Consider the following 21940-nt stretch of genomic DNA (forward strand, 5'->3'; position numbering starts at 1 on the left):
CTCGTTAGTAAAAACTTACAAATATCAGGGAAAATCCCCATACCAAACAAGGCAGTTCCGATGGTGGGCATCATTGTCGGAGACGAAAGATTCGGTATATCTGTAAATTTAATATGTCATTATGATGGAAGGAGTTTAAAAAAGAAATAATTGAACCCTTAATAACCGGCTGTCTCGTACTAGGCGGTTAACAGTACACACTGTGGCAAATAAATGGAGAACGGAGAATATTTCATCATCCAATAGATTTTAGAAATGAATTTGCTACTACCGAAATGAATGTATGCTGTGTTTTACAAAATAACCTGCCAGAAGGAGATGACTATAAATTTGGGGACATATTGTACGTCCCTCCAGAACTGGAAATTGTCCTAAGTATTACAAGCCGTTGAATGCCATCACGAAATTTGTTTCAGGTTGGAAGGAAGGTCTGGCTACGTCGACGATTGCATGGACACTGAACGCAGCTACGTAAGGTCTCTACGAGACAACCTGCTGACAATTGGCAGAGCGGAGCTAACTGGTTGTCGCAGCAACCCAGTATGTGGGCTGCAATGCACGTTATTTTTATTGGCTGCCAAAGACAAACCGCCTACTGTGTTACACCCTTACTTAACTAACAACTCGACTTCTTTCATCTGTCTCTGCACCTGCCAATACTTCTCCCTTCCAATTGCTAACATGGCGCAAGAACTCTACGTAAGAAGCCAAGGACGAGAATGCAGCTGACAAAAATTCTCAATCTTCAACAACCTTCTTGGATTGATAACACTATCGGGTATGCCTCTCTCCTGTACTTGTAGTGCCATAAAATGAGTGATCCAAGTAGTAACTCAGTGGTTCCTAACGATTAACATCACCAGAATTTTATACTAAAGTCTCCTAAGACTTTTATGGAATGCTGCTCGACGTTCAGTCATCTAAAGTGCTTTAGAATAAACTGTGAGTGAAAATACCGAATAGTTTTTTCACCTGACATTCGTCTATGCAACTGTGTAGAACTTTGATATTCAAAAATTTCGGAAGCGACACTATATTTGAGTATACAAACGAGTTCACAATACTGCAGTTTACTTGCAACTTGGGCATCGTGAAAATGTCAAGACACGATTGTAAGAGGGTTTTTCAGATTTCTGTTCCAACTGCAATTATTGCAGCAAAGTCTTACCCATGATGTAAAAACAAGTAGTCGACCTTTTTAGCTGATCATGACCAAAGGAGGCTTACAACAAACTTCAAACATATAATAGCCAAAGAAAATGTCAAAGAAATCAGGTCACGAGTCTCGCATGACATTATGCTCCAAAAAGATTTTATTAGGAATGCGATTTGAGAAGTGAAATTAAAGTGGAAGCACAACGGACTCTTTGCCAAAAACTACAGCGGAAATTATGATTTCAGAATTTTTGCTGAAGGTGGTTATGATCTGAAAGTCAAACACCGAAGTCATGATTAAAGGCGAATTCAAGAATGTGTTGCATGTGTAGATTGGTAAATCTCCGTAAATCAAAGAAGCGTCTGATGAGGTGTATGAAAAAATAACTTCTTCTGAAAACTGATTTAAAAGAAGCAAATTTCATTCCTGTTGCTTGAGGCTTTCCCGATGGACATGTTGTATATATGGTTCTCGGACGAGACAAAGGACCCATTGTGGCTAATCTTTTCACGGAAGACTTCGAGGAGAGAGCACTCCAGTCGTCGGATTTGAAACCTACGTATTTTTGGCGATATGTGGACGACACTTTTGTTATCTGGCCTCAGGGCACTGCATTGCTAAATGTATTTCTTGGGCATCTTAACTCGCTTCATCCCAACATCAAGTTCACTATGGAGACGGAGAAAAACGGCGAACTTCCATTCCTGGACGAGTTGGTAGAGAGAAAAGAAGATGGCACATTAGGTCACGCAGTGTACTGTAAACCAACTCACGCGGACTTATACTTACAGGCCACAAGCTGTCACCATCCTTCGCAACGAAGTGGCATACTTAGGACGTTGTTTCACAGAGCATGAGCCATATTAGACTCAGCCAGCTTATTCAAAGACCTACTCCATCTGCGTACCACTTTCCAACAAAATGGATACTCCGAACGGGAGATTCGCCGTGCCTTACACCCGAAGCGGGTTTCCAAACATGATGAACTGGAAGAAGGCGAAGAACAAAGGGGAATGGTCATCTTGCCATACATCGGCGGTGTCTCTTCAAAAGTAGGAAGATTATTGAAGAGGCATAAAGTTAAAAGTGTGTTTCGTCTGCCGGCAAACTTCAGAGCTCTCTTTGGTTCATCTCAAGACAGCCTTGGCCTAAGAAGTCCCGGTGTTTAAGATATTCCTTGTAGTTGCGGCATGTCGGACATCGGTCAAACTCATCGCACTGTAGAAGAGAGATGTACTGAACACCGACGCTACACTCGTCTGGAGCAACCAGAGAAGTCTGCAGTGGACAAGCATTGTCTCAGTACAGGTCATTCTATGAATTATCAACACACCAAAATTCTCGCATCGACGAGTTCGTACTGGGACAGTGTTACTAAGGAAGCTGTGGAAATACGTAGCTCAACGAATCTTGTAAACAGAGACATGGGCTTTCAGCTCAGAACAGCTTGGAATCCAGCAGTGGCCTTATTGAAGTCGCATCGAACAGAGAGGAGTACTATTGGTCATACGACGGATGACGATTCGCCAGCAACATAAATATTCTGTTGACAATGGGAGGATAGTCACGCGCCTACACAGTCGCGCATTTTTGCTTGCTGGGGCGGCCTATGGTAACGCAGAGCAACAGCAGCTGCTTCCTCGCATATGCAGAAGTCTTTGGTTCTTCATCCTGTAGGTGGCGTTGCTGTCCTTCCAGTTATCGGTTGATATCGTCGCTATTGGCCACCGAATTTGGTGCCTCCACCCATGCGCACTTCCTGCCTGAAGCTGGCATAAATAAGGGGCTCAGGTCCTGCCTTAGCATTCGAGGGTTGGATTCCCTCACTTCCTGATCGACAACTCACACTGGGCTACACTCAAGGTGTATCTTCAACGTGGAAGAGCCAAAACTGTGACTGTCGCGTTGTCGCCCATCTGCACGCCGTCACTTCTGCTAGCCATCCAATCCTCACCACCACCGCCGACTCCGCTTCCTGGAACTCGCCGCCACCTCCGCCTGACAGTGCTCGCCACCGCCACCACCGCCGCCTCCCGATGCTCGCCGCCGCCTTCCAGTGATCGCCGCCTTCGCATCCTACTGGTGCCCACCAATGCCGGCGCCGCCTACCAGTGCTAACCGCCACCACCGCCTGCCGGAGCTCGCCGCCGCCGCCGCCGCCGCCGCCGCCACCGCCGCCTCCTGGTGTCGCCGCCACCGCCGCCTTACAGTGCTGCCTGCGGGGGCTCGCCGCCACCACCGCCTCCTGGTATTCGCCAACGCCACCGCCACCCAGTGCTCACTGCTGAGGCCACCTGCCGGTGCTCATGGCCGACGCCGCCTGCTGGTGCTCCCCACCGCCGCTGCAGCTTGCTGATGCTCACCGCCGCTGCCGCCGCCTGCCGTTGCTCGCCGCCACTGCCGCCTCACGATGCTTGCCGCCGCCGCCGCCTGCCAGTGCTCGCCACCTCCGCCGCCACCTGCCAGTGCTGCCTGCCGCGGCCGCTAGCAGAAGCTCACGGCCGCCGCCACCTGCCGGTAATCGCCAACGCTGCCGCCGACACCTCCCGGTGCTCTCCATCACCACCGACGCCTTCTGGTGTTCGCCGCCGCCGCCGCCGCCGCCTCCCGGTGCTCGCCGTCGCCGCCGCCTGCCGGTGCTCACCGCCTCCGCCGCCTGCTGGTGCGCGCCGCCACTGCCGCCTCCCCGTGCTCACAGCCGACGCCGCCTGCCTATGCTCGCAACCCCCACCGCCACCTACCGGTGGTCGCCGCCACCCCCGCCTCAAGGTGATCGGCACCGCCGCCGCTGAATGCAAGTGCTTGCCGCCGCAGCCACCGCCTGCCGGCGCTCGCCGCCACCGCCGCCTCTTGGTGCTCACTGACGCCGCCGCCACCCCGTGCTCGCCGCCGCCGCCACCTGCCGGTTCTCGCTGCCGCATCTGCTTGCAGGGCTCACGGCCGCCGCCGCCTGCCACTGTCGCCACCGCCAATCGTCGGTGCTCGCCGCCACGGCCGACTGCCGGTGCTCGTCGCCACCACTGCCTGCTGGTGCTCGCCGCCACCATGTCTCTCGGTGCTCCCTGCTACTGCTGCCGCCACCAACGTCTCCCGGTGTTCGCCGCTGCCCAGTGGTCGTCGCAGCCCTCTGTTTTTGTTTCTTTTGTACTTCGGTGACTCCTGTCGCCCATGTGTACTGCCTGCAATGATGGGCACGCCCGCTACCAACATCATCTACACCTCCCCTTCACCTGCCCCCACTGTAACATCATGGAGTGCTTCCTCTGGGAGTAACCCATCTCTTCCACTTCCCCTATTCACGGTCTCCTCCCATTCTATCTCCTCCTCATCGATGTATCCCCACCTGTATGTCACTCCTTGCCCTGCTGCTGCTCCTGCTCCTGCCCCTGCCCACCTCCCATTCCTGTCGCACACCAAGATGACTTTCTGCCCTCCCCATCCTTCCCCCTGCATCTTCCCCTGCTTCCCTGCCTGAGTTACCACCCACCACACCACAGTCGCCACCACAGAACAGCCCACCCTCTCACCCAGTGCTACTGCCTCACAGGAGGGATCTGCCTCCCACCACCTCCCCATCCATCCAGACCCTCATCCCTCCTTCCAGGCAACACCCGCCAAAACTTTTTCCAAATGGCTCAGTGGTGACCTCTCCTCTACTCCATCAACCAAAAAGCCACTGCCAGCCCCACTACCCTCTGACCCCGCCATGGATACCACCCCACCTCCCTCCTCTACAGCCCCCTCCGTGAATACCTTTGTCCTAGCCAACACCAATCCAGAATTCCTAGATACCCACACCCTCACCCTTGGAATCTGAAAGTATGTCCCCAGTGCACCAACCACCCAACTAATCCCTCACAAAGACACTGTTCTGATCTAGTCCCCCTCTCCCTCTTTCCATACTGATCTCCTCTGGCACCTTAACCAACTTTGGGCGCCATACCTTACATCCTTCTCTCCTCGTCAGCCCAAACCACTTATCGTCCGCCGACCCTCACCACCTTTATCACAAAAGTAATCCCTGTGGTCACGGAGGCTGAGGCGTTGGCAGAACTGAAGGCTCACACTGAACTGGAAATCCGCTCGGCCTGCCATATTTACAACTTCTCTGTCCAGACTTTCCTCATGCATATATTTATGGACTCACACTGACTGGGCTACACTCAAGGTGTATCTCTAACGTGGAAGAGCCCAGACTGTGACTGTCGTGTTGTCGCCCATCTGCACGCCGTCACTTCTGCTCACCATCTGATCCTCGCCACCGCCGGGGGCTCCGATTGCTGGTGCTCGCTGCCACCGCCGCCTGACTGTGCTCGCCTTTGCCACCACCGCCACCTCCCGATGCCCGCCGCCGCCTACTGGTGCTCACCGCCACCGCCGCCTTCAGGTGCTCGCCGCCGCCGCCGCCTCCCGCTACTCGCTGCCGCGATGCCCAGTTCTCGCCGCTACCGCCGTCTGCCGGTGCTCACCCTCTACGCCGCCTGCTGGTGTGCGCCGCCACCGCTGCCTCCCTGTGTTCACCGCCGCAGCTGCCTGCCGGTGCTCAGTACCACCGCCTCCTGTCGGTGCTCGCCGCCTTCGCCGCCGTCGCCTCCTAGTGCATGCCGCTGCCGCCGCCTTCCAGAGTTCACTGCCGCCGCTGCCTACCGGGGCTCGCCGCCACTGCTGCCCCTCCGTGCTCGCCGCCGCCGCTGCCACCCAGTGCTCACTGCTGATGCCACCTGCCGGAGTTCACGGCCGAAGCCGCCTGTCGGTGCTCCCCACTCCGCCGCAGCTTGCTGATGCTAGCCACCAACGCCCCTGCCTGCTCGTGCTCGCCATCGCCGCCGACTGCCGGTGATCACCAACGCTGCGCCCGCCGCCGCCGCTGCCGCCCGCTGGTGTTCGATGCAGAAGCCGCCTCCCGTTGCAAGCCACTGCCGCCACTGCCTCCCGGTGCACCCGCACACCACAGTCGCCACCACAGAACAGCCTACCCTCTCACCCAGTGCTACTGCCTCACAGGAGGGATCTACCTCCCACCACCTCCCCATCCATCGAGACCCTCATCCCTCCGTCCAGGCAACACCCGCCAAAACGTCTTCCAAACGGCTCAGTGGCGACCTCTCTTCTACTCCATCATCCTAAAAGGCACTGAATGCCCCACTGCCCTCTGACCCCGCCATGGATACCACCCCACCTCCCTCCTCTCCAGCCCACTCCCTGTATACCTTTGTCCTAGCCAACCCCGATCCGAAATTCCTGGATACCCACATCCTCACCCTTGGAATCTAGAAGTACATCCCCAGGAAACCAACCACCCAACTTCTCCCTCACAGAGTCTCTGTTCTGATCTAGTCACCCTCTCCCTCTTTCCATACTGAACTTCTCTGGCACCTTACGCACCTTTGGGCCCCATGCCTTACATACTTCTCTCCTCGTCAGCCCAAACCCCTTGTCGTCCACTGACCCTCACCACCGTTATCACAAAAGTAAGCCCTGTGGTCACAGAGGCTGAGATTTTGGCGGAACTGAAGGCCCACACCAAACTGAAAATCCGCTCGGCCTGCCGTATTTACAACTTCTCTGGCCTTACTTTCCTCATGCATATATTTATGGACTCACACTGACTGGGCTACACTAAAGGTGTATCTTCAACGTGGAAGAACCCAGCCTGTGACTGTCGTGTTGTCGCCCATCGGCACGCCGTCACTTCTGCTCGCCATCCGATCCTCGCCACTGCCGCTGGCTCCACTTACTTGTGCTCGCCGCCACCGCCGCCTGCCAGTGCTCGCCACTGCCACCACCGCCGCCTCCCGATGCTCGCCGCCGGCTTCCAGGGCTCCCCGCTGTTGCAGCCTACTGGTGCTCACCGTTGCCAGCGCCGCCTACTAGTGCTCACCGCCGCGGCCGCCTTCAGGTGCACGCCGCCACCACCGCCTTCCAGTGCTCACTGCCACGGCTGCCTGCCGGTGCTCACGGCTGCGGCCGCATGCAGGTGGTCATGGCTTCCGCCGCCTCCCGGTGATCGCCACCACCGCCGTCGCTGCCTACCAGTGTTCGCCACCGCCGCCGATGCCTCCCGGATCTCGCCGCCCCACCGCCTTCCGGTTCTCTCCACCGCCGCCCCTGCCGGTGCTCACCGCCACTGCCGCCGCCACCGCCGCCTCCTGGTGTCGCCGCCGCCGCCGCTGCACGGTGCTCGATGCAGTCGCCACCTGCCGGTGCTCACCGCCGCCGCCGCCGCCGCCTCCTGGTGTCTCCACAGCCGCTGCCTTCCAGTGCTCACCGCCACCGCTGCCTGCTGGGGCTCGCCACCACCGCTGCCTCCCGGTACTCGCCGCTACCACCGACTCCCGTTGCTCACTGCTGAGGCTACCTGCCGGTGCTCATGGCCGACGCCGCCTGCCGGTGCTCCCCTCCGCCGCCGCAGCTTGCTGATTCTCGCCACCGCCAGCAGTCGGTGCTCGTAGCCACCGCCGCCTCACGGTGCTCGCCGCCGCCGCCAGCTGCCATTGCTCGCCAGCGCTGCCGCCACCTGCCGCTGCTGGCTGCAGCGGCCGCTAGCCGATGCTCACGGCCGCCGCCGCCTGCCGGTAATCGGCAACGCTGCCGCTGACATCTCCTGGTGCTCGCCACCACCGCTGCCGCCTGCTGGTGCTCGCCACCGCCGCCGCCTGCCGGTGATCGCCGCTGTCGCTACCGCCCGCCGGTGCTCGATGCCGCCGCCGCCTCCCATTTCATGCCACCGCAGCAAACGCAAAGGCAGGACGTTAAACTCCCATCAAGGTAGGACGTTAAACTCCCCCAACCCGAGGCGAAAGCGAAGGGTGCATGGCACAGGGGGAGCTGTGTCTGAGGGACAATCCATCTGTCCCTCCTTATTTTCCGCAGGCCACAATACCAGCTGGTGCTCTGCATGCCGGCGACCTCGTTTGTCGGCGTGGAACCTCGGCGCGAGTCGGCAAGTGCGCTTCGTCGCGCCCGTGGGTAACCGGGGCGTGTTCTGCCAAACCCAGGGGGTGGTGACATCGCCTGGGCCAGGTTAGCTGGGTCCAGACCGTCGAACGACTGGGCGACCGGCCCGCCACCTGAGTAGGAGCGGGTCCCCTGGCCTGTAGGTGGGAGCTCGGGCTAGTAGAAGGCGAAGGACGAGAAGTGCATCCGCTTCTCTGGAGTGCGGGGTGCACTTGCCGATGAACACTGGGAGAAATCGACGATGACGAGGCCACTGAAGGAGACCAGGACACTGGCAACGGTGTACTGAACTCGACGGCTTAGGGATGCCCTTGACCTAGGGACGAGGTTGGTGGGCGAGCTGCATTCTAGTCCCCCCCCCCCCCCATGCCAGAGGAGCCGGTCCGGGGTAAGAGACGGGCTTCCAACCCTTTTTTATTTCGCTTGTCAATCATGGCCGAACCTGAGACAAGCGAATCGTGTGCTTCTGCGAGAGCTTCGATGCTTTCTGCTCCCGATCCATCGGGGCAAACGGAGAATATTGACGAGAGTGTGACTGAGAGACACAACAGAATTACACAGCTGTTGGAGTCCAATGTAAAAAATGGAAAGATTAGTCAAACCGCCATCTTGGCCATAAAGAATGAACTTGCCTCCTGGGCCATTGCTCATGCAAGGCTTGAGGGGCGAGTGGTGGAGTTGCAAAGAGAAAATTTTACTCTCAGAAGACAGCCAGCTAGGACTTGGGCAGGTGTGGTAGCTCAGGCTGCCCCAAGTCCCAAACAACTAGAGAGACCATAGCCAAAGTGGCACAAAAGCCGGACACGGCGGTCTTTTTAAGACCCCTGCCCGGCCAAGATATAAAAAAAGGTTCAAGAAATTTTCACGACTGTAGTCAACCCAGTTAAGGATAAAATAAAAGTGAATAAAGTAAAGGCAACTAAAAACGTAGTAATTTGTGGACATAGCGACTGAAGATGATAAAAATAAGATCCTAAATAATCAAAACTTGTGTAAGGCGGTTAGGTGCGAACCCCCAAAGAAAAGGAATCCGCTCGTAATCCTGTATGATGTGCCGGTTACGATGGATAATAATGAATTATGTAACACGATTAGGAATCAAAATTTCGATAACATGACTGATGAACAATTTAAAAATGATTTCAAATTAAAATTCAAGACAGGACCTAGGGACAAGCAGACAGTACATCATGTAGCAGAAGTAACAGGATCTATGTGGAAAAAGCTTACGTCAATGGGAAGGATATACATTGGGTTTCATGCTATCAACGTTAGGGACTACTTGGTGGTGCCTCGCTGCCACAATTGTGGAGATCTAGATCACATCCACAAATACTGTGACAGGAAGCCGGCTTGCTCCAGATGTGGAGCGGAAGATCACATAAGAAAAAATTGTACAAAATCAGGTATCTGCATTCCATGTACAAAAAGAGGCAAGAAGACCTGCACTGCCTCAGGTAGGAATTGCCCAACTTACAGGATGTTGGAGCAGAGACTAATTTCAAGAATAGATTATGGCTGAAATTGGAGCTGTGAGCAGGATGCCAAAAAGGAAGTCTCCGGGGAAGAGGCGTAGGGACGCGGCTAGGGCTGCCAAATTTAGGCAATTCTTAACCTTCGTTGAAGGAAGTAAAATAGAACGAACAAGCATGGTAGATGTGTCCGTCCAGACGGATCTGTTTGAACGGGAAGTTACCGCTCTCCCCTCCCTCCGGAACATGAGACCGCCAGAAGATCGGGCACCCATAGTTAGGCGTCCTGCAATAGCGGGCAAAATTAAAAATAGCTCCACATCCGAAGGACCAGTCCAAGTCAACACGATTAGTAGCACAATAGTAACACCTACCTGTGACCAACCGCCAGTTAGACGTCTAGAGGTAGATCCCATCAGGATCTATCCCAATCTAGAACATGCTCTACAACTTTCACGTCTGGAGGAGCCGGCTGTCTTGACCACAGCTTTGAGGCATATAGTGCGGGTGGGACTAAAGTACGGACGTAAAGTCACCTTCTCGGCCGTGGAGGCTGTCGATAGGATACAGTTAAAGACAATGGATCTCCCCACTGACTTTGGCGCCCTGCGTGACCTTGTTCAAAAGGTTTTTCAAAGGAGGAATGAAAAATTCGACCTAAACGAAATTTACAAGCAGGCTGTCCTAGCCAACGGAAGGATAGCTTTTGACTGGAGGAAGACCTTTCCAGAGCAATACGTACATACGTATTTCCCATGACAATTAAGATAGAAATAGGACAACTCATCGCACATAATAGTCGATTAGTCATGCAGGAGCTACGAAGGGTGGTGGAGGAGACGAGTCTCGACGTACTCTGTCTACAGGAGCCATACTCTCTTGCGGGGAACATAGCTTTCGCTAGTGTTAACTGGCAAATAATATCATTTGGGAACGATCCTAAAACCACCACTATAGTCTTAAATAAAGCTATACGAGTCACAGTGCTCGCCCATTTCTCGAATGAGCACTGCATCGTAACTGAATTCCAGACTCCAGTTGGGGTCATTCACTTAGTCAATATGTACTACCAATATGGCGAGGACATCGAGGCATATCTAGACCAACTCTCAAGAATTACAACAGCACTAAGAGGCAGAAAGATAGTGGTGGTGGCAGATGCCAATGCGAAGTCCCCCCTGTGGTACAGTGGCACCCGGGACGGCAGAGGGGAGAAGATGGAGGAAACAATAATGTCTTTACAGTACTTGGTCGCAAACAGAGCCGGGAATCCCCCCACCTACACAGGCGGAGGAGGAGAAGGAACTAACATAGATATAACTTTAGTGTCACCTAATTTTGCTGGTCATCTGAATAATTGGAAAGTAAGAGACCAGGTAACAACAATTGACCATAACTTAATAACTTTCGAGCTTACAGATAGGGAATGCCACTGGGACATAGGGTGGGAATTTCAATTAAACTATAATAAAACTGATTGGGAGCGCCTTGCAGGAGAGTTTGTTCCCCCAACATGGCCAGAGGTTGACGAAGACGTCGACAGGCATGCTGTAGAACTGGTTAGTGCCATCACGAGAGCGGTAAAGGCTGCAGTACCAACCAGGAGGAGGGCTGTCGCGGCCTCTCCCGCACCATGGTCAGCTGAACTAGGGCAGATGCGTCAGTCGGTCAGGAGGGCAAGGAGGTACTACCAGCGAAGTGTCGTCTGGGAAGAAAAACAGAGATGGCTGGGAATTTATAGGAATGCCAAGGAGGAGTTCCAGAAGGAGCTCAAAAGGGTTAGGCTAGCAAGCTGGGAAAAGTATGTTCAAAGCCAATTGGCTATAGATCCCTGGGGTATTCCATATAAAATAGTCAGAGAAAAAATTAGGTCACCTATGGTACTATCAACCATCCGGGATGGGAATCGGATGACAGGGACGTGGCAGGAAACTGCTGAAGTCCTTCTCCGGTCCCTACTTCCGGATGACATGGAAAATGAGGACACGGAAGAACAAGGCCTAATTAGGCAAGCTCAACTAGAAGAGTACCAAAACAACACCTTGGTGTACCCTTTTTCGGAGAATGAGGTGGCGGAGCACATTAAAGCACTTAAGAGAGGAAAGGCCCCAGGACCAGACGGCATTATCGCGGAGGTGGTGCAATACCTTGCTCCTCAACTAGTAGCACCTCTATCGAGAATCTACAACGAGGCCCTAAGCCTCAAAAAGTTTCCTACCATCTGGAAACAAGCAAACGTTGTAATAACTAAAAAGGGACAGGATAAGGATCCAAAAGAGGTTAAGTCCTACAGACCCATTTGTCTGTTGGATCTGTTGGGAAAATTGCTGGAGAGGCTGCTGGCTGACAGGCTGATGGCACACCGAGTGCTTTGTGGAATGAGCAGCAGGCAGTTTGGCTTTAGGCCGGGGCGTTCTGCGTCTGACGCAATTGCCATGGCGGCTGAGGTCTGCGGGTCGTCCACACATAAGTACATAGTTGGCATCATGGTGGACATCAGTGGCTCCTTTGACAACCTGTGGTGGCCTTCGCTTTTCTCTCGCTTGCGAGAGAAGGAGTGCCCAGGGCCGCTATATGGCTGTCTTAGGAGCTATTGCGTGGACAGGGAGGTCTGGCTATCATCCCCTAGCGGAAGAGTGGGCAAGAAGATAACAAAGGGGTGTCCACAGGGCTCTGTCCTGGGGCCACTCTTTTGGGATATCAATATGGAGCCTCTCCTTGAGACCTTGGAGAGCTGTGCAGATGTGCTAGAGGTGATAGCTTACGCTGATGACCTCCTCCTGCTGGTTGGCGGTCGGAGCCGAGAGGAACTGGAACCGAAGACAGACAGAACTATGACACTACTCTCACAATGGTGCCAAAGAACTAAACAAAAAATTGCACCTAACAAATCCACTTATCTACTCTTAAAGGGCCAATTGGTCAGGAACCCAACAGTTAGGATGGATGGCACGCAAGTCATTTGTCGTCGAGAAGCTCGATACTTAGGGGTAATATTAGATGAAAAATGGAGTTTTGCCAGACATATCGAGGCAACTACACATAGGGCATTAGAAGTGTTAAATATCCTCATCAACATCGGCCATAGACGATTTCATCTTCCACCAAATCTCATTAAATTGTACCATAACACCATTCTAGTTTCCATCGTGGGCTACGGGTCCGGGGTCTGGGCCCGCAGGCTCACGAGGGTCGTTCCTGCCGTGGCCGTGCGGAGAGTGCAGCGAAACATGATACTTCGATCAGTGGGGGCATATAGAACGACGCCTGGGGGAGCATTATTAATACTCATGGGTCTATGCCCCCTTGATGTAAAAATCAGGGAGCAGGCTGCATGGTATTGGGTAAAAAAGGGGAAATTGAAAAAACTATGGATATAATGGGGGTCAGAGTGGGGGACAAAATTACAATTAAAAGAAGGGGAATGGAACTTTGGTAGGAAATTTGGGACGGGGAAGAGACCGGAAGAAGAACGCACCAACTACTACCAAATGTTCAGGAAAGGCTACAGATGAAACACTTCCAACCAAGTAAGGGACTGCTGCACTTCCTCACTGGGCATGGCCCGTACCCGGCATATCTTTGCCGATTCGGGAAAAGGGCGACACCGTCGTGTGACTGTGGTGCCGAACTGGGCACACCGGATCATGTGGTCTATGAGTGTCCGCTTTTCGACGACGTTGCAATGGACTTACGAAATTCATTACCTAATACAGACACTTTTCATCTCATTAGGGACGCTACCACCTTCACTATTATTAATAAACTGGCTGGCGAGGTATCTGCCAAGATCCTAAGAGAATACAGAAGGGAGATAGAGTAGATAGGATCCAAATTTTCTCGACATAACGCATCATCCCATTCCGCCAGGGTGCGTACTGGCCGACCGTCAATGACGATCGGGATCCGACGCATCCAGGATCAGGGGGAGGGTGCGACCATACCGGCTAGGACTAAAGCACACCGATTATGACTCATATTAATTATTACTATAATTGTAGAAGTAGATTGTAGGAAATGTTTTTTCTTAGACCTGCAGCGATTGTTGGAAGGCCAGCCTAGTGCCAGGGGCACGCCCACTGGGGTTAGCTCGGTGGGCATGGCCACAAAATAGTAGGTTTATAGTACATTCTGGCACACCTGTAACGCTGCAGGAAGTAGTTATTAGTAGGAAAGTAGAGTATAGTTGATAGTGTGATTGCCTAATAGTTTTCCACATAGATACCTATAGATAATGTAAAAACTCGTAGATTGAACTAACTTCCTGTAGTTAATACTAATAGTAAAATATAATAGATAAAGAATTTGCTGCTAAATGTAAATTGTAGCTAAGTTCGACCCACTAATGATTTCAGGTGGTGGGTTAATTATGTATGACATTGGGTTAATAAATAAAGATTTTTTTTAAAAAAAAAAACGCCTCCCGGTGCTCGCCGCCGCCACCGGCTCCTGGTGCTCGCCGCCACCGCCGCCTGCGGTGCTCATCGCCTCAGCTGGCTGCTGGTGCGTGCCGCCACCGTCGCCTCCCCGTGCTCACCGCCGCAACCGCCTGCCGGTGTGCAGTATCGCCGCTGCTTGTCAGTGGTCGCTGTCGCCGCCACCGCCGCCTCACGGTGCTCGACACAGTAAGCGCCTGCTGGTGCTCGCCGCCTTTGCCGCCTCCACTTCCTAGTGCACGCCGCCGCCTTCCAGAGCTCACTACCGCCGCTGCTTGACGGGGCTAGCCGCCACCGCCGCCTCCCGGTGCTCGCCGCCGCCTCTGCCTCCCAGTGTTCACTACTGAGGCCACCTGCCAGTGCTCACGGCCGACGCCACCTGCCGGTGCTCCCCAATCCGCCGCAGCTTGCTAACGTTCGCGGAAACCGCTGCCGCCTGCAGGTGCTCGCCAACGCCGACGCCTCCCCGTGCTCGCAACAGCCACCGCCACCTGCTGGTGATCGCCGCCGCCCCCTCCTCAACGTGATCGCCACTGCCGCCGCTGAATGCACGTGCTTGCCACAGCCGCTGCCTCCCAGTGCTCGCTCCAGCCACCGCTTGCTGGTGCTCTCCACCACCACGGACGCCGCCTCTCGATGCTCGCCGCTGCGGCCGCCTGCCGGTGCTTGCCACCCTCACCACCACTTGCTGATGCTTGCTGCCCCTGACGACGCCTGCCGGTGCTCGCCAGCCGCCGCTGCCTGTTGGTGCTCACTGCTGCAGCCGACTGCCAGTGCTCAGGGCCACTACCGCCTGTCGGTGCTCGGTACCGCCGCCGCCGCCACCACCTGCCAGTGTTCTCCATTCTACCGCCTGCCAGTGCTCGCCACCGCCGCCACTGCGTGCCAGTGCTTGCTGCGCGGCCGCCTGCTGGTGCTCACTGCCGCCGCCGGCTCACAGTGCTCACCACCGCCGCTGTCTCCAGGTGCTTGCTGTCACGACCACCTGCCGGTGCTCAGGGCCGCCACTGCCTGCTGGTGCTCGGTACCGCCTTCGCTGCCGCCTGCCAGTGCTTGCGTCCGCCGCCACCGCCAGCCGGTGCTCGCCGTCACCGCCGCCCCATGGTGGTCGCCGCCGCCTCCGCCGCCACCTCCCCGTGCTCGCCGCCGCCGCCACCTGCCGGTTCTCGCTGCCGCCTCCGCTTGCCGGTGCTCACAGCCGCCGCCGCCTGCTGGTGCTCGCCACCACCGCCACCTTCTGGTGCTCGTCTCTGCCGCCACCGCATGCTGGTGCTTGCCGCCGCCGACGCTTGCTGCTGCTCGCCGCCGCCGCCGACCGCCGGTGCTCATCACCACCATGGCCTGCCAGTGCTCGCCGCCACCGTCTCTTTCGGTGTTCCCTCCTACTGCTGCCGCCACCAACGTCTCCTGGTTTTCGCCACTGCCCAGTGGTTGTAGCCGCACTCTGTTTTAGTTCCTTTTCTACTTCGGCGACTCCTGTCGCCCATGTGCACTGCCTGCAATGATGGACACCCCCGGTACCAACATCATCTTCACCTCCCCGTCACCTGCCCCCACACTGTAACATCATGGAGTGCTTCCTCTGGAAGTAACCCATTTAATCCACTTCCCCTATTTACGGTCTCCTCTCCTTCTGTCTCCTCCCCACCTGTATGTCACATCTTCCCCTGCTGCTGCTCCTGCTCCTGCCCTTGCCCCCTCCCATTCCAGTTACACACCGAGATCACTTTCCCCCCTCCCCACCCTTCCCCCAGTATCTACCCCTGATTCCCTGCCTGAGTTACCACCCGCCACGCCACAGTTGACACCACAGAGCAGCCTAACCTCTCACCCAGTGCTACTGCCTCACAGGAGGGATCTGCCTCCTACCCCCTCCCCATCCATCCAGACTCTCATCCCTCCTTCTAGGCAACACCCACGAAAACTTCTTCCAAACGGCTCAGTGGCGACCTCTCCTCTACTCCATCATCCAAAAAGTCACTGCCTGCCCCACTACCCTCTGACCCCACCATGGATACCACCCCACCTCCCTCCTCTACAGCCCCCTCCGTGAATACCTTTGTCCTAGCCAACACCAATCCAGAATTCCTAGATACCCACACCCTCACCCTTGGAATCTGGAAGTACTTCCCCAGTGCACCAACCACCCAACTTCTCCCTCACAGAGTCTCTGTTCTGATCTAGTACCCCCCTCTCTCTCTCTTTCCATACCGAACTCATCTGGCGCCTTACCCTCCTTTGGGCCCCATGCCTTACATCCTTCTCTCCTCGTCAGCCCAAACCCCCTTGTCATCCGCCAACCCTCACCACCGTTATCGCAAATGTCAGCCCTGTGGTCACGGAGGCTGAGGTGTTGGCGGAACTGAAGGCCCACACCCAACTGGAAATCCGCTCAGCCTGCCGTATTTACAACTTCTCTGGCCCTACTTTCCTCATGCATGTATTTATGGACTCACACTGACTGGGCTACACTCAAGCTGTATCTAAACGTGGAAGAGCCCAGACTGTGGCTGTCGGGTTGTCGCCCATCGGCACACTGTCACTTCTGCTTGCCATCCGATCCTCGTCACTGCCGCCGGCTCTGATTGCTGGTACTCGCCGCCACCGCCGTCTGCCAGTGTTCGGCACCACCACCACCGCCGCCTCCCGATGCTCGCCGCCGCCTTCTGGTGCTCGCTGCCGTTGCAGCTTACCAATGCAAGCGCCGCCTACCGGTTCTCACAGACGCCGCCGCCGTCAGGTGCTCACCGCCGCCGCCGCCTCCCAGTTCTCGCTGCCCCGGCGGCCTGCCAGTGCTCATGGCCGCGGCCGCCTGCTGGTGGTCATGGCCGCCGCCGCCTGCCGGTGCTCATGGTCGCGGCCGCCTGCTTGTGTTCATGTGCGCCGCTGCCTGCCGGTGCTCGCCACTGCCACCGCCGCCGCCTCCTGGTGTCGCCGCCGCCGCCTTCCAGTGCTCACCACCGCTGCTGCCTGCTGGGGCTCGCCGTCAACACCGCCTCCCGGTACTCCCCGCCGCCACCGCCTCCCAGTGCTCGCTGCTGAGGCCACCTACCGGTGCTCACGGTCGACGCCGCCTGCCGGTGCTCCCCAGCGCCGCCACAGCTTGCTGATGCTCCCCGCCGCCACCGCCGCCGCCGCCTGCCGGTGCTCGAAGCCACCGCCGCCTCACGGCGCTTTCCACCGCCGCCGCCTGCCAGTGCTCGCCACGGCCACCGCCACCTGCCGGTGCTGGCTGCCGCGGCCGCTAGCCGATGCTCACAAACGCCGCCGGCGGGTAAACGCCAACGCAGCCGCCGACACCTCCTGGTGCTCTCCACCACCGCCGCCGCCTGCTGGTGCTAACTACCGCCGCCGCCTGCCGGTGCTCGCCGCTGCCGCCACCGCCCGTCGGTGCTCGATGCCACCGCCGCCTCCCATTTCACGCCACCGCTGCAACCACCTCCCGGTGCTCGCCGCCTCCGTCGCCTCCCATTGCTCACTGCTGAGGCCACCTGCCGTTGCTCACGGCCGACGCCGCCTGCCGTTGTTCCCCACTCCGCCGCAGCTTGCTGATGCTCGCCGCCACTGCCGTCGCCTGGTGGTGCTCGCCACCGCCGCCGCCTGCCGGTGCTCGCCAACGCCGCCGCCTGCTGCTGCTCGCCGCCGCCGCCGCCGCCCGCCGGTGCTCATTTCCCCCGCCACCTCCCGTTACACGCCACTGCCGCCACCGCGTTCCAGAGCACGCAGCCGCCGCTGCCGCTGCCTCCCAGTGCTCGCCACCGCCGCCGCCTGCCGGTGCTCACCACCTCTGCCGCCTGCTGGTGCGCGCCACCACCCCCGCCTCCCCGTGTTGCTGCCGCGGCCACGTGCCGGTGCTGACAGCCGACGCCGCCTGCCGGTGCTCACAACCGCCACCGCCACCTGCCGGAGCTTGCCACCGCCGCCGCCTCAAGATGATCGCCACGGCCGCCGCTGAATGCCAGTGCTTGCCAGCGCCGTCGCCTCCCAGTGCTCGCTGCAGCTGCCGCTTGTTGGTGCTCACCACCACCGCCGACGCCGCCTCTCGGTGCTCGCCGCTGCCGCTGCCTGCCGGTGCTCGCCACCGCCACCGCCACTTGCTGGTAATCGCTGACCCTGCTACCGCCTGCCGGTGCTCGCCAGCCGCCGCTTCCTGATGGTGCTCGCTGCTGCAGCTCAGGGCTGCCAGTGCTCAGGGCCATCACCGCCAGTTGGTGCTCGGTACCGCCGCCGCCGCCGCCACCACCTGCGAGTGCTCTCCTATGCCAGCACCTGCTGGTGCTCGCCACCGCCGCCACAGCCTGCCAATGCTCGCTGCCGCGGCCGCCTGCTGGTGCTCACTGTCGCCGTCGCCTTCCAGTGCTCACCACCGCCGCTGCCTCCAGGTGCCCAGTGCCGCGGCCGCCTGCCGGTGCTCAGGGCCGCCACCGCCTGCTGCTGCTCGGTACCGCCTGCGCCGCCGCCTGCCAGTGCTTGATGCCGCTGCCACCGCCAGCCGATGCTCGCCGCCCGCCAGCAGCGCCTCATGGTGCTGAATGCCGGTGCTAGCCGCAGCCGCCGCCTCACAGTGCTCGCTGCAGCCGCCGCTTGCTGGCGCTCACCACCACTACGGACGCCGCCTCTCGATTATCGCCGCTGCAGCCGCCTGCCAGTGCTCGCCACCCTCACCGCCACTTGCTGATGCTTGCTGCCTCTGCTGCCGCCTGCCGGTGCTCACTGCCGCCGCCGCCTTCCAGTGCTCACCACCGCCGCTGCCTCCAGGTGCTTGCTGCCACGACCGCCTGCCGGTGCTCAGGGCCTGCCTGCTGGTGCTCGGTACCGCTTGCGCCGTCGCCTGCCAGTGCTTGCAGCCACCGCAACCGCCAGCCGGTTCTTGCCGCCACCGCCACCCCATGGTGGTCGCCGCTGCCTCCGCCGCCACCTCCCCGTGCTCGCCGCCGCCGCCACCTGCCGGTTCTCGCTGCCGCGGCCGCTTGCTGGTGCTCACGGCCGCCGCCGCATGCTGGTGGTTGCCACCGCCGCCACCTTCTGGTGTTCGTCACTTCCGCCACCGACTGCTGGTGCTCTCCGCCGCCGACGCTTGCTGCTGCTCGCCGCCGCCGCCTACCGCCGGTGCTCATCGCCACCATGGCCTGCCAGTGCTCGTCGCCACCGTCTCTTTCGGTGCTCCCTCCTACTGCTGCCGCCACCAATGTCTCCCGGTTTTCGCCACTGCCCAGTGGCCGTAGCCGCCCTCTGTTTTAGTTCCTTTTCTACTTCGGCGACTCCTGTCGCCCATGTGCACTGCCTGGACACCTCCCCTTCACCTGCCCCCACTGTAAAATTATGGAGTGCTTCCTCTGGAAGTAACCCATTTAATCCACTTCCCCTATTCACGGTCTCCTCCCCTTCTATCTCCTCCTTATCGATGTATCCCCACCTGTATGTCACTCCTTCCCTTGCTGCTTCTCCTGCTCCTGCCCCTGGCCCCCTCCCATTCCTGTCACCAACCGAGATCATTTTCTCCCCTCCCCATCCTTACCCCTGCATCTACCCCTGCTTCCCTGCCCGAGTTACCACCCGCCGCGCCACTGTTGCCACCACAGAGCAGCCTACCCTCTCACCCAGTGCTACTGCCTCATAGGAGGGATCTGCCTCCCACCACCTCCCCATCCATCCAGACTCTCATCCCTCCTTCTAGGCAACACCCGCGAAAACTTCTTCCAAACGGCTCAGTGGTGACCTCTCCTCTACTCCATCATCCAAAAAGCCACTGCCTGCCCCACTACACTCTAACCCCACCATGGATACCACCCCACCTCCCTCCTCTCCAGACCCCTCCCTGTATACGTTTGTCCTAGCCAACCCCAATCCGAAATTCGTGGATACCCACACCGTCACCCTTGAATCTGGAAGTACCTCCCCAGTGCACCAACCACCCAACTTATCCATCACAGAGTCTCTGTTCTCATCTAGTCCCCTTCTCCCCCTTTCCATACTGATCTCCTCTGGCGCCTTACCCACCTTTGGGCCCCATGCCTTACATCCTTCTCTCCTCGTCAGCCCAAACCCCCTTGTCAATCGCCAACCCTCACCACCGTTATCGCAAATGTCAGCCCTGTGTTCACAGAGGCTGAGGAGTTTGCGGGACTGAAGGCCCACACCGATCTGGAAATCCGCTTGGCCTGCCGTATTTACAACTTCTCTGGTCCTACTTTCCTCATGCATATACTTATGGAGTCCACCTCCTCCATTGACCACCTCCTCATGCAGGGATCCCTGATTTCCAAATGTTGCAACCCTGTTGACCCATCCCATTCCCCTCCTGAGTCCTACCTCTGCCAGTGCTGTCACCTGTACAATTACCACCTCACCCAAAATTGCAAGAAACCCTCCACCTGCCCTTAACCTTACCAATTTTCTTTCCCTCCAACTTAACTCCTGTCGCTCCGCTATCTCTGTTTCCCTTGATCTCCAGAACGCCTATGACCACGTCTGGCATCCTGTGCTCCTCTTCAAATTCCAAACCTATGCTCTGCCCATCAGCTTCGCCCATCTCGTTGTTTCCTTCCTTGCCCATCGTCCCTCCAATGTGACTATCCACAATTCCAACTACTGTACTTCCTATCCATCTGCCAGAATTCTGTCCTTTCCCCTCTCCTCTATCTCCTGTACACAGCTGATATGGGCAAACCTCCCCCACCTGTTCCCCTTCTCTAGTTTGCTCATGACACTCCCTTCCTAGGCTTTTATCCTACCTCCAACGATCCCAACGTACAATCCAAACCCACCTTTACCAATTCACTGCTTGGTGCAGCCCCTCCAAGACCCAGGCGATCATCATAGGCCACACCACCCGCTCCTTCCATCTCCATGATTTCTACCTCACCATTTATGGCTGTCCTATCCACCTCACTCCTACCCTCAAACACCTTGGCCTCACCCTCAGCCGCCACCTCACCTGTACTCCCCATCTCCTTACCATCTGTTACGGTCGCAGGTTCAAATCCTGCCTCGGGCATAGATGTATGAGCTGTCCTTAGGTTAGTTAGGTTTAATTTGTTCTAGGTTCTAGGGGACTGATGACCTCAGATGTTAAGTTCCATAGTGCTCAGACCCGTTTCAGCCATCCTTACCATCAAAAACAAAACTCAGAACTGACTCCACCTCCTGAAACTCCTGTCCGGCTGGACGTGGGTTCTGCATCCTTCCACCATCCTTCACAGCTACAAATCCTTGGTCCGTCCTACCATCTGTTATTCCATTGTAGCTTGGATTTCCGCCCTCCCCGATTCAATAAAGCCCCCCAAATCTTCGAACGCCATGTGCTCCGCTTTTGCCTTCTGCATACGCCTTCCATCCCCCAAGCGGATCCTCTATGACCTCATCCCCTTCCCCCACCTTTTCCTTTTCCTCGAACACATCCGCACACTATATATTGTCTGCTGCATTCATCCCCCTCACCCCCTGGTGTCTGCCTTCCTCTCCACCCACAACCCATTGCTGCGCCTTTACAGTTGTGTCCCACCTTCTCTCCATCTGCACACTCTCCACCTCCTTTCCCAATGCAACTTCCACCATCTACCCCTCCTGGATGATGAGCTTTGCCCTGACATCTACCCTTCCTACCAACTCTAACCCCATCTTCCCCCTGCCTACTCCTCAGGGCTCCCTCTCCTCACCCTCCATTCTCCTGAGCAGCTTTCCCCTCCTACTCCCCCTCCCTCTCTTGTGCTCCACTTCAGTGTCTCTGCACTCCCTCCTGCCTTGTCTTCCCTCTTCATCTCCTGCCCCACGTGCCTCCTGCCTCTTAGTGTACCCACTTATGCCCCCACTCTCTTCATCTCGCCGCCTCCCCTGCTGCCCCTTCTCCCTCGGCAGGTCCCACTGGCAGTTTTATTCTTCATTGTGTGTGCTCCATGTGGGTTTTACGTGTGTTGTTC

At 57.1% G+C, this 21940-nt stretch overlaps 1 protein-coding gene across 1 annotated transcript in view; it reads left to right on the plus strand.

The window, feature by feature from the left end:
- LOC126090872 (proline-rich protein 36-like) overlaps positions 1–17976 on the plus strand; it is a 30478-nt gene extending 12502 nt beyond the window's left edge. The window contains exons 2-3 of the mRNA XM_049907021.1: positions 14258–15157; positions 16973–17976. Of these exons, the coding sequence (XP_049762978.1) occupies positions 14258–15157; positions 16973–17976 (1904 nt within the window). The remainder of the gene's footprint in view (positions 1–14257; positions 15158–16972) is intronic.
- Positions 17977–21940: the final 3964 nt, after the last annotated feature.

This window comes from Schistocerca cancellata, chromosome 1 (assembly GCF_023864275.1).
Source record: "Schistocerca cancellata isolate TAMUIC-IGC-003103 chromosome 1, iqSchCanc2.1, whole genome shotgun sequence".
NCBI classification, from domain to species: domain Eukaryota; kingdom Metazoa; phylum Arthropoda; class Insecta; order Orthoptera; family Acrididae; genus Schistocerca; species Schistocerca cancellata.